Source organism: Pleurodeles waltl, chromosome 2_2, assembly GCF_031143425.1.
Source record: "Pleurodeles waltl isolate 20211129_DDA chromosome 2_2, aPleWal1.hap1.20221129, whole genome shotgun sequence".
NCBI classification, from domain to species: Eukaryota; Metazoa; Chordata; class Amphibia; order Caudata; family Salamandridae; genus Pleurodeles; species Pleurodeles waltl.
This window is the reverse complement of record NC_090439.1, coordinates 810149019-810162144: the sequence shown is the minus strand read 5'-3', so window position 1 is coordinate 810162144 and position 13126 is coordinate 810149019. Positions and strand designations below refer to the sequence as shown.

The 13126-nt window shown below is 42.8% G+C and overlaps 1 protein-coding gene across 2 annotated transcripts in view; it reads left to right on the top strand.

The window, feature by feature from the left end:
• LOC138282643 (regulator of microtubule dynamics protein 1-like) overlaps window positions 1-13126 on the top strand; it is a 528856-nt gene that overhangs the window by 295245 nt on the left and 220485 nt on the right. For both annotated transcript variants that reach the window (XM_069220437.1, XM_069220438.1), the window contains exon 4: window positions 3719-3875. In XM_069220437.1, the coding sequence (XP_069076538.1) occupies window positions 3719-3875 (157 nt within the window). The remainder of the gene's footprint in view (window positions 1-3718; window positions 3876-13126) is intronic.

The following is a 13126-nucleotide window of genomic DNA, read 5'->3' as shown; positions in this document are numbered from 1 at the left end:
AGAGGACCTGGGAAAATAGCTTGAATAGAGGAAACGAGAAGTCCCACTAGACAAGCTAGAGTTCTGAGGGAGATGTGAGAAAGGGACAGAGATTGACTAATTTCTTTCTTGATTAAGGAGACTTTGTGCTGGCGAAGTTGAAGAATTGAACGAGTAGTGTCTATGGGAAAACCGAGAAATTCCAATTTTTTAGTTGGAATGATGGCTTATTTCCCAAAGTTGATGAGGAATCCCATACTTGAGTAGAAGATCTTGACAAAAGTGTAGATGAACAAGGAGAAGGTCCTTGTCTTGTGCCATCAGGAGAAAATTGTCTAGGTAAAGAATGAGACGGACACCGTGAGAGCGGAGAAAGGCTACTACAGGCCTGAGAATCTTGGTGAAACACCAAGGGGCCGAAGAGAGCCCGAAAGGAAGAACCTTGAATTGGTAAAAAGAGTTTTGCCATTGAAATTGAAGAAATCTTCTGTGTGAAGGATGAATAGGTACCGTGAGGTAAGCATCCTGAAGGTCTAATCTGACCAATCAGTCGTTTCGTAGTAGAATGTCCCTGAGGTGGAGGATAGTCTCCATCTTGAAATGTCGACAGACCACAAAATTGTGGAACTTTTTGAGGTTCAGAACTAGTCGAAACTTCTGGTTTTTCTTTTGGACCAGAAAAATGGTACTGAGAAAACCCGAAGAGTCGAACTGAACTGGTTCTATGGCTTGTTTGGTGAGAAGGGACTGGACTTCGTTGCAGATAAGTTGGTTTTGCTCTTGAGAAAAAACAAGGGGAAGAGGAAAAAAGGGATTGTCTTAGGAGTTGATAAAACTGTAAGAGGTAACCTTGGATGGATTGAATTATCCAGGGATCTGACGTGAGAAACAACCATGAATCTAGAAACAAAGCCAGTCTGCCTCCTACTGAAGGAAGCCCAGAATTGGAAACACTTACCGGAAATCTGTTCTCCTTTGTTGACATAACACCTGTTCCGATAACCTCTTCAACGGCGGGGGTAGAAGCGTGGCTTGTAACCTGTGTAGGTATCGAGTTGATTTTGCTTGTTGTAGGAGTCTCGATTGGTATATTGACCTCTGAGGGAACGGCCGGCAAAGTGACTCCTTCCTTTGCCGGCCCTGGCAAAAACCCATGACGAAAATATCTTTTTAATAGACAGATGAGCCTTGTCCAGGGTGGCGAAGGTGGAGACGTACTTACCCAGTTCCTTTATGAAGGAGTCTCCAAATAACAAACCTTTAGCCGAAGGGCCTTCATCTTTAGAGGCCAAAGATGCCAGTTTAGGATCTTTAGAAGGATACTCTTCCTCCTTTCAATAGAGAATTGGGTGTTCGCATTCCCAAGCATACAAAAGGCGCGTTGCCCCCAGTTAGAAAGAACCACAGGGTCTATTGAAGATTTGTCTATTTTGGCCTCCTCAGCCAAATCGAAAATCCTGGTGAGAGGACCCACCAAATCCAAAGGTTTATCCTCGCAACCTGACCAGGCTCTATCCACACCTTTCTTAGGGTCTTTCCCAAATTTGGTAAAAAACATGAGCATATTTGGGTCAATCACAGGGGCAGTAGTGACATTGTTGGGTAAAAAGGGACAGGGACACTCAGATTTGAGATTATTCCTGGTAACTTTGTCCAGAGAGTGGCAAAAATAAAATGAGACACATGGTCAGCAGGATACCATTCCTTAGAGTTTGGATGAACCATGAAGGAAGGATCGAACATCGGTTCACCAGAGTGTTCTACCAAGATCTGAGACACAGGGTGAGCGGCACCACCGTCAATAGGAGAAATTCTACACCTTTTCTCCAGAGGCCAATAAAGATATGAGTCCGAAGATCTGTCCATATCGTCTGTGTGACTAGGAGAGTCATCATCATCATCGGTGTCTCTCAAGTGGGTAATGTGGAGAGGAGAGGAAAGGACTCCCGATTTGGCTACCTCTCGGGTGGGAGGACCAAGAGAAACGCCTTTCGAAGGCCCAGGAAGGGTGGCTGCACGTTTCTTGCCTTTTATAGAAGGCATATCAGTGGCAGAAATAATCTTGGAAAAAACGGCTCCTAAATTTTTGGATATGTCCAACATGGAGACAGAAACTGCCTGTTGAACAGAATCCTTAATAAAATACTTTAAAGTTTCCTTAAAGAATTTGGAATCTTCTTCTTCAGACATACTGAAAGAAGAAAACTATGTATAAACAAGCACAAAAACACAAAGCTATAACTGAAAAATCCGAGTAGCTAATTTGTTTTGCCAAAAAAGGGGTTAAACAATCAGCCTGTGAAGGCAGGGAGTGGCTACAGGGGTGGGCGTGAGGTAACACACAAAGAAAGGCCTATGCAAGCAAAATGAGGCGGTATCCGGAAGGAAAAACCCCTCCCAGAGGAGCTACCCTCAGGGAAGAGGTTTCCTGCCTCCACAACATGGGGAAAAAACGAAACGGGTTGAGCACATATAAGGAAACGGCCCCTGAAGCAAATTGAAGCGCCGGCTGTCCCAACCAGAGACTAGGCAAGCGATGGCTGCACGCGTCTACAACGGTGAAAGAACGACCGTTGGTAGACGCACAGGACATGAATAGAACGAAGCGGCACACGTGCGAGAGCGCAAACAAAGCTTGAAATACAGTTAACGCGATAAGCAAACACGGCTAAACAGTAAACAAAAGCAAGAAATGTATATATAAATAATTTGTGTAAAAGAAGAATATTAGTACTTATCTTGACTGCGAGCAGCAAGAAAAGAGGACTTGTTGTTCGCAGTTAAGATATTATTAGCTGTATTCGACGTCTTATTGGATATCCCTTTGTGATGTCACTTTGTAGTTTTACTTTTTGGGAAATGTAGTTTTTTCTTCTTGGCTGCTGTTGAAATTAAAGCAAGAAAAGACTGCATAATATGAGCCTCCGGTCTTGTAATAAAATCTTAATACCTTACTTTTCTTAACAACTTTATTTTAAAGATTTTACATTTATAACATAAATGGAATAAATTGAAAACACATACAAAACTAGGGCATCTCACGTCCTCTCCCACCCCTGTCCCCACCGAGGTAAAGTAGGAGCAATTATGATGCAGATCCCAAGTCTCTTCAATAGATGTCTGAGCCAGTGTGTACCCCTTGTAGGTGTCGTCATTTAACTTTTACTACCTTACTTACTATAACTCCAATTTAACCCTTGTTTTCTTTAAGTGAATTTCTGTTTTTTTAACGTAAAGAAAGATATTCTAACCATACATCTGCAGCCAGTCTCCCACTGTGCAATATATGCTGAGAATATCAGGACTTAAAGGACCCTTGTGGCAAACAATTGTTTGGCCTGTGCAGCTGTCAAAGTGTCTCTTCAAGGTCAATATATATGAACACCTTATGTTCGATCTGTCCTTGCTTCATCTGTAACCCGTGGTGGAGAAAACTGTGGCGTTTTCTGCCACGGGTTTCTGGGGTAGGAAAATGTGGATTGAAAATTGTCATTGGATTTCAGTAAAAAAACTAACTTCAAGTTTAAGGCAAACTATATCTGTGTTACTTTGTGTGCTGTGTGAACTTGAGAAATTCCTTGGACTGCTTGCCATGGTAGAAGCACCATCATAGTAATGAGTAAGACATTTGCTTTATATTAATCCTGTACTGGCTATTATTGATTTTGATGACATTGCCAAATTGTTTTTTTTTATTTAGAAAACAAAACTAAAACTAAAATCATATCTCTTTGAACAGCGAAAATGGTGAATTATTATGGCGTTTGGCAAGAGCAGCACATGATTATTCTCTGCTAAGCACGAAGCCTGCCGAAAAGAAGAGACTTGTATATGAAGCTATTGACTTTGCAAAGAAGGCATTGGACAAGGATCCATCTAACTTCGCAGCCCACAAGGTAAGCACAAATCTAGATCTAGTCCAGAAAGATGAGCAGAGGCTGCTGTACCACTCATTTGTTATGTGGAATTTCCCAGCAAGCCCTGCTGTTCACTCATTGGTTTCCTCCAATATATATCTCAGGTACAACTGGCAGGGGCAGAAGGCAGATGAAACAAAGGAAGACTCCATACAGGAGATTCTGCCTTGCATGCTGGGGCTATGTGGAATTTAAAAAGTATGGAAAGGTTGCTTTTATATACTTAAGGACTATGTGGCTATTGCCATGGAAATGTGCGCTGTATATACAGAGGTTCTGTATGAGCTGATTTATACCCAAATCAAATTTGTCTGTGAGCAGTTGTTCTTAAATGGAGGAGACCATTTATAGTGGCAGAGGATGTCCTCATCAATATCACAACATTTTGGGAAAGTAGTGAGACTAATATGGATTAGGCAGTGAAAGAAAATGGCGCTACTATACAATGTCTTTGTCAAATGCTCATTAACACTTTGACTGCATTCTATGCAAAGTTATTTCTGTATCTTAAAATTATTACATTTTGGTTTATAAAAAAAGAAAAAATGTGGATCAAGAGGAAAGAATGCGAATAGAAGACGATTGATGAGGGTGAGAACAATAATGGTGTGAAAGTTGACCAGCAATTAGAGGGAGGAGGGTTGTGAGGAGATGCTGGGTTTAAGTAAGGTTGGTCAGTGAGTGACGGACTACAGAATTTAGTACAGCAAACTACAGAACTGAGTCCCGACGTGCTTGTACTGTTTAACAAATTATAAAATGTTTTTGCTCGTGTCTGCATATATTCTTCAAGTTCTACTCCAGTGCAATCAATTTATTTTTTGGTTGCCAGAAAATACAATAAGACAAATTTGATAAATGGCAAGGATTATAGTGTAAAAGCAGCATTTTAAAACATCCCACTGTACTGACGAGTCATAAGCCAGAGAGCAGCATATGGTAAACATTTGTAAGATATAATCACATATTGTAAGATGGTTAAACAATTAGAGCTTGGTGTGTCGTCTTAATATTTCGAACTTGATGTGTTGTCACATTATTTCAAAAGCAAAAATAGATTGTGTGAGACTGCAAACAACAGTTTTTTTTTAAGAAGTGTATGTATTCAACTAGCTTCTTTGCCTTACTTCCTTCTGCGCTGTTTATCATTTGGCCAAGCCACTTGCTTCTTGCAGAAACATTAAAGGACCAGAAAGTGGCTAATTTACTCGATCTGGTGAAAACATTTAAGACAATACCTGGATTTTTTCAGAAGAGGCACTCCATTAATATTCAAGTTTATTCAGAGCTAGGATACAGAATCGGAATTTAATGTACCAGGTTTTTAGGCCTCCCCTATAAAGCGCATGCGGGGTACTGCAATACTATTCTTTACTTTTCAGTGGGCTTATAACCTGCCCACAGCATACCATCGGTTGTTTTCGTTGTCACTTTCATTTGCAATATTTCCATTGTTTAGCTCCTGTGAGCTTCCCTTCCTTTCTAGCTCCTCCCTCGAGCTTGGACCACATACATGCGTTCTTGCCTGTCTTTTTCCTTCCTTGACTTTTGCAACACACAATTTTTTTAATTTATTTTATACACCTTTCAATATTATTCCTGGATGTGCAATGTGCTTTCGCACATTTAACACAGGCGTACAGCTTATTTATGTTGCTTTCACCCTATCTGTCATCTTTATTGACACTTTAGTTACGACAAAAGTAATGATACACTGTTCCAGAGAAAAATGACAAAGAGAGTAGACACAGGAAAGTCCTAATTGTAGGAGCAAGAGTCCTCACACACCCAACTGGGTGTCATGCTTCATCATCGGCTATGCTCCTTGTCAGACCGGCGCTGCAATGTCTGACGGGCACCCCCCAAAGGGGGGCTCTTTGCCGGACATCTTTTATCGATGACGCCAAGACCCCAAGAGTGAGTTTGGAAGAAAAAGACAAGGAGAGAAAATAAAATAAATTGTCTCAAGACCCAAAACCTCAGGGTAACAATTTTATTAGTCCACGGTGGGTGATGGCCAAGATTAAAAACTAAAATGGAGAGTGAAAATGAAATAATGATCAATCACTCTCTCTCACACTTATAGGAAAATGGGAGGTCAGGAACTACCAGACCCTCCCTTGGAAAGGGTCAACATGTTTCGCATCTCTGTGGTCCAACAGGATCCAGTGACGCTTCTTCAGGACCAGGTGGATAAATACTTCTCCTTTATATACTGAATAGATTCCTATACTCTGACACTGTCGGTTTTAATGTCTCCAGTCACTTACGCTAGTCCGGTATATGTCGAACTTGTCATTCCTAAAAGTCACCCTGTAATGGAATGAACACAGATTACACAATGGTATTCCAGGTTGAATATACTCATACTAGGGTAGAAGGAAAAAAGGGGTGTCAAACTGTGAGGCACACAGTGCTTGTGTCGTTAGTGACAAACCACAACATGCACAGCGAATATGAGCTTACCCTCCCTATTGCGGAATGGGCTTCATGGGACAGCGTAGGCCTAAGGCTGGGCACAAAAATTCTAATAGTCAAACAAACTGAAGACAAACATGTCTGTTATTGGATATTACACCAGAGTCATGACATCCCCACAAAAGATGGATTTAGTTCACTTTGACAATGATCATCAATCATATATAGTATAACCTGGTCTACTGCAATGGTACATGGGTCGGACAGTGAAGACAATGATCTGAACATATATATTGTAACCTGACCGTTCCATATGTCCATAAAACAATAATAGTAGATAGCAACACATGACAATATGTCAGACTGTTTGTGTTATTGTGTGATTCATGTACTAGTCTGTCACTTATATCAAAAGTGCAATATCCTAAGGCCAAGAAGGCCCCATGGACATAGCGGGATAGATAATAATCTCGCTATAAACATTAGTCAAACAGTGTGACCCTCACTGTTCAAATAATCTGAGTCACCTGTTTAGAGTCATGCAAGGAGTCTCATTCATACTCCTCTTGTTGCACTTCAACACGTGGTTTAGTCGATCACAAAGGTAGAGGAAATGCCCAGTCTGTTCGGTGAAATCTGTTTATATAAGAAGCAGCAACGTATTCCTTGAAGTGTGTTGACGATTAATCACCCAATAAAAAGCATAAGACAGCACAAAGTCAAATGACAAGTCATCCGTCAGCAAATAAAAACCAGATTATTCAACTTACTCGTATGCTCCTGGTCTTGTGCAGGTAACCTACCCCTGGCCGCGCTCCCGTAACAATGAGGAAGCCGCGGTAGCAAGGGGTAGAAAAACCTGTCAACCGGAAGATCGCACGTAACGCTTGCGCTGGCATTGCCAGGTAACTGGGACCAGCGTATCAGGAAATGCTCCGATCTCGCTGGAAGCCGCGGTCATAAAGAGAGGACTATAACTCTGTAGCGGCTGGAAGGGGAGAAAACAAAAAACAGGTTGTTTAATCGAAGTCTAAGTTAGACACATATATCAACGAAGCCCTAATGGGGCCTGTTAAGAAAAGTTGTAAAAATCTTCAATAAATAATAACTAACCACCCATTGGACAATACCCCAAGAAACACAGGGGGGGAGGGTGATGAGCACCAATTCTGATGATATAAAATTCTAGTCACAGTGCTATTGTCATGGGTGAAGGGGGGGTTTGATGGACCCTACAAAGTGTGTGAATTATTGTTGTGAAAAAGTAACCCAAGGGATATCATCATTCAGCCCCCTCCGCTGTTCTAGTTCAAAGAGAGATCTTGTCCCCTTTTGTGAGTAAGTCTACAAGACTATCCACCACATATCATCTGGGCTGTGATTCACTTCCAAATAGTGAATACTAAGTTTTGTTGTAGCCCGGCCACATCTGATATTGCTACAATGTTCATTTATTCTCAGTTTCACTGCCCTGGTGGTCATTCCCACATATCGTAAGTTGCATGGACAGGTGATCAAATAAATGCAATTACGAGTATTACAATTGGTATGCTTCAGCAGTCGCCATGTCCCTATCAGTGTCAGTTCAAGGGTGTCCACACGTTTCGTGAGTGTACACACATTGCAACTACCACATGGGAAATGGCCTACGACGGGTGGAAGGTCCCAAAGCGGCCTTTGTTTGGGAAGCACAAATCCAGGTCGTGGTCAAGTGTGAACTATCATGCCTCTGATGTTGGTTGTTCTCTTGAAAGCGAAGAGGGGTTTAGGGATATCTACTCCTCCACTGCAGAGGATAGCCCATCATTTATTGATCACTTTCTTTATGGTATTGGACAGGGGGGTAAAAGTGGATACACACGTCAACTTAGTGTCTGACGTTCTGGGGGCCATCGTCAGTAATGTATCCCTGTCACAATGCTTAGCTCGTTTCCACGCTGTGCTCACCACATGATGTGGATAGTGGCGGTCACGTAGTTTGTTAGAAAGGTCTTTAGCTTGGGTGTCAAATGTGTGCAAATTACTGCAGTTACGGCAAAGCTGAAGAAACTGCCCATTATGTAAATTGTCTTGTAGTGCTTTCGGATGGTGGCTGTTATATAGCAACAAACTGTTGCGATCAGTGTTTTTTTTAAACGTGCAAGTCTTCAGTTTGCCATTTTCTATACTGATCAACAGATCCAAAAATGGGATCTGCGTAGATGACTTCGAAGACGAAAATTTCAAGAAAGGGTCTAAACTATTGACCCAAGTTGTGAACACGTCAACGGCAGTGAGGGGGCCTTGCCAGACGATCAAAATATCGTCTATGTACTGCCATCATAATTTGATGTTGTCTTGGAAGGGATTGGAATTCGGTAATATAAATTGTTATTCAAAGTCGTACATATAAAGGCAAGCCAAACTGGGGGCAAAGGTACTGCCCATCTAGGTTCCGCGTATCTGATCATATAGCAGATCTTCAAATTTAAAAAAGTTCTCTGTCATGGCTAAGGTGGCACAGTGCATGATAAAGTGAACAGGAGTCGCAGATTCCCATCTGTCAGACAGAAGCACAGTCTCAACTACCTTTAGTGTTGCTTCTTGTAGTATGTTGGTGTACAGTGCTTCTACATCCAAGGTTATGAGTGCATGTACATCAACAGTACTATTGATGGACTCAATCAGATTCAAGACTTCCTTAGTGTCCTTAAGGTAGCTAGACGACTCCCTAACAATAGGTTGTAAAAAGTGATTGCAAAAGGTAGATAGGGGGTCTAAAACAGATCCAATTCCTGAGACTATAGGATGCCCAGGAGGAGGAGTCCTGCCTTTGTGGATCTTAGGGGGGCAATAGAAATAAGGGATGTGAGGATTCATGGTATCAAGGAACTCAGCTTCTTTCTGAGAAATCCATGAATTGCTATGAGCCTCCTCTATCATCCCACGTATCTCAATCTGTAATCTCTCTGTCGGATCTTGTTTGATCTGGGCATAATATGTCGAGTCCCCAAGTAGGCGTAAACACTCTTGTCTATAATCCACTGAATTCATCACGACTATTGCACCACCTTTATCCGCTGGTTTAATCACAATGTTGTTATCAGATGCCAATGTATTCAAGGCATTCCTCTCTCTATTGGATGTATTCATAAAGGTCTGTCTGGGGCGAAGTTTGGTGAGATCAGTAATGACTGCCTTCTCAAAAGCCAGGACTTTGCACGGCATAGATGATGAGGGGGGCATGAACCTATATGTTTTTTTAAGTCCCAAGTCTACAGGCAGGTTATCAATGGGTTTGTCTTTGAAAAAGGTATGGAGCCTGATTTTTCTGAAGAATTGAGAAAGCTCACAGTGAAGACGGAAGAAGTCCTCTTTCGGAGTTGGTACAAAGCCCAAACCTTTATTAAGGACTCTGGTCTCAGAAGAAAGTGGTCTGGATGAAAGGTTGACTACTAAGTCCTTGTTAGCTGGTTCTTCCCTTGGCTCCGAGTTACCATCTGTGGTTCCTCCTGAGCCCAGTGAACTTTTCTGCCTCTTCCTCTCCTTCTGCCTCTTCCTCTGCCCCGGCCGCGGCCTAAAAAAGGCATGTATGGCATCATGGGGTGGGGTTGGTAGAAAGGGAAGGGCTGCTGCCATGCTAAAGGTTTACCTGGAGGGTATTGAGGGAAGTGGAAATAAGGTTGTGGTCTGTCATCGTCAGTGCTCCAACCATCAGAGTAGGAGCTATTACTATATTTCCTGGGCTTCTTGACAGAGGAAGAAGACTCGTCAGAGGAGTACGATTGGGTATCAGCAGTATAGTCTTCCTTAATGTAAGGATAGACCTTTTCTCTGCTGAACCTATTGATATCCTTCTGTAGTTTGGTAATCTTTTGTTGGGTCAAGAATTCCTTAGTCCTGTTAAGTTCAAAGTTAATCTCAGCCAACCGGTTCTTAAATGCAGTGATGGAAATTGTGGTCTTAAGTGTACTTTCCATCAGGTTAATCTGTATAGTAATAGATTCTGCTAACCGCTTGAAAGTATTAATGATAAGAACGACCCAGTCCCAGGCGATCTGAGCCCAATCTTTCCTAAAAATCAGATCTTGTAAAACGTTTGTGGGCATGTTAGATACGAGTAACCCATTGGGGGCTATATTAGCTCTCAGGTATTCCATCATAATTGTGCCATGTAAGACCGTCTTAATCAGATCTCGTTTTAAAGAGGACAGTTTGTCCCATTCTTCCTTGGAGGGGCCCGAAGGTCCAGCACCATCATTTCCCAAAATTGAAGGAGACTGTAAAATAGCAGACACAATATCGTCGTCAAAACTCAGCCCCTGGAAATTATCCATCTCAAGGGTCTGAAACTAGTCCCACAGCTAAACTGCTGTGCTAAGTGATTAATCAAAAAAGGGGGACTGGGAGGGTTAATGTTCCAGTGTATAGCCTCCCTAGATAAGTACTATACGACAAAAGTAATGATACACTGTTCCAGGGAAAAATGACAAAGAGAGTAGACACAGGAAAGTCCTAATTTTAGTAGCAAGAGTCCTCACACACCCAACTGGGTGTCATGCTTCATCATCGGCTATACTCCTCTTCAGACCGGCGCTGCAATGTCTGACCGGCATCCCCAAAGGGGGGCTCTTTGCCGGAGATCTTTTATCGATGACACCAAGACTGAGTTTGGAAGAAAAAGACAAGGAGAGAAAAGAAACTAAAATTGGCTCAAAACCCAAAACCTCAGGTTAACAATTTTATTAGTCCCCGGTGGGTGATGGCCAAGATTAAAAACTAAAATGGAGAGTGAAAATGAAATAATGATCAATCACTCTGTCTCACACTTATAAGAAAATGGGAGGTCAGGAACTACCAGACCCTCCCTTGGAAAGGGTCAGCATGTTTCGCGTCTCTGTGGTCCTACAGGATCCAGTGACGCTTCTTCAGGACCAAGGGGATAAATACTTCTCCTTTATATACTAAATAGACTCCTATACTGTCAGTTTTAATGTCTCCAGTCACTTACGCTAGTCCGGTATATGTCGAACTTGTCATTCCTAAAAGTCACTCTGTAATGGAATGAACACAGATTACACAATGGTATTCCAGGTTGAATATACTCATACTAGGGTAGAAGGAAAAAAGGGGTGTCAAACAGTGAGGCACACGGTGCTTGTGTCGTCAGTGACAAACCACAACATGCAAAGCGAATATGAGCTTACCCTCCCTATTGCGGAATGGGCTTCATGGGACAGCGTAGGCCTAAGGCAGGGCACACAAATTCTACTAGTCAAACAAACAGAAAACAAACATGTCTGTTATTGTATATTACACCAGAGTCATGACATCCCCACAAAAGATGGATTTAGTTCACCTTGACAATGATCATCAATCATATATAGTATGACAAGGTCTACTGCGATGGCACATGGGTCGGACAGTGAAGACAATGATCTGAACATATATATTGTAACCTGACCGTTCCATATGTCCATAAAATAATAATAGTAGATAGCAACACACGACAATATGTTAGACTGTTTGTGTTATTGTGTGATTCATGTACTAGTCTGTCACTTATATCAAAAGTGCAATATCCTAAGGCAAAAAAGGCCCCATGGACATAGCGGGATAGAATCTTAGTATTCACTATTTGGAAGTGAATCACAGCCCAGATGATATGTGGTGGATAGTCTTGCAGACTTACTCACAAAAGGGGATGAGATCTCTCTTTGAACTAGAACAGCGGTGGGTGTACAAATTAAACACACACCTCACGGGGCTGAATGATGATATCCCTTGGGTTAGTTTTTCACAACAATAATTCACACACTTTGTAGGGTCCATCGAACCCCCCCCTTCACCCATGACAATAGCACTGTGACTAGAATTTTAAATCATCAGAATTGGTGCTCATCACCCTTCCCCCCTGTGTTTCTTGGGGTATTGTCCAATGGGTGGTTAGTTATTATTTATTGAAGATTTTTACAAGTTTTCTTGACAGTCCCCATTAGGGCTTCGTTGATATACGTATCTGACTTAGACTTCGATAAAACAACCTGTTTTTTGTTTTCTCCCCCTCCAGCCGCTACGGAGTTATAGTCCTCATTTTATGACCGCGGCTTCCAGCGAGATCGGAGCATTTCCTGAAACGCTGGTCCCGGTTACCTGGCAACGCGAGCGCAAGCGTTACACGCGCTCTTCCGGTTGACAGGTTTTTCTACCCCCTGCTACTGCGGCTTCCTCATTGTTACGGGAGTGCGGCCAGAGGTAGGTTACCTGCACGAGACCAGGAGCATACGAGTAAGTTGAATAATCGGGTAGGTCGCTTCCCCGCCGCTGCAGCTCCCCCTGCCCAGGCCCCTGCCAGGTTGTTCTTGCATTTTTATTTCCTCCTTTTTGGCGTTCCTTTCTTTTTTTTTTTTTCTATTCCCCTTTATTCCTTAGCGCTTTCTTTTCCGCCGCTGCCACCCTTGTGGCCCCGCCCCCCCGCTCCCATTTGCTCTCCTTCCCTCCCGCCTCCCAGCTGACCCCTCCTCCCCCCTTCCTTCTTATGGCTACACCGCCCCCCTTCCAGAACCCCTGCCCCCCACCGCACTCAAAGCACCCGACTAAGATACGACGCCACCTTCCTCTACGCCCTCAACACCGGATGAACAGCCACCTGCTACCAAGCCAGCCCTAAACGAACCCATGGACCCTTCACCTGCCAAGCCTGCAAATACACATTCCGCCGAACCTGCAGACCACCCACCGGCCCTCGCAACAACAACCACCTCAAGTGCATCCTCCTCAACACACGCTCCGTCCACAAGCACGCCATCAAACTATGGGACCTCCTGGACACA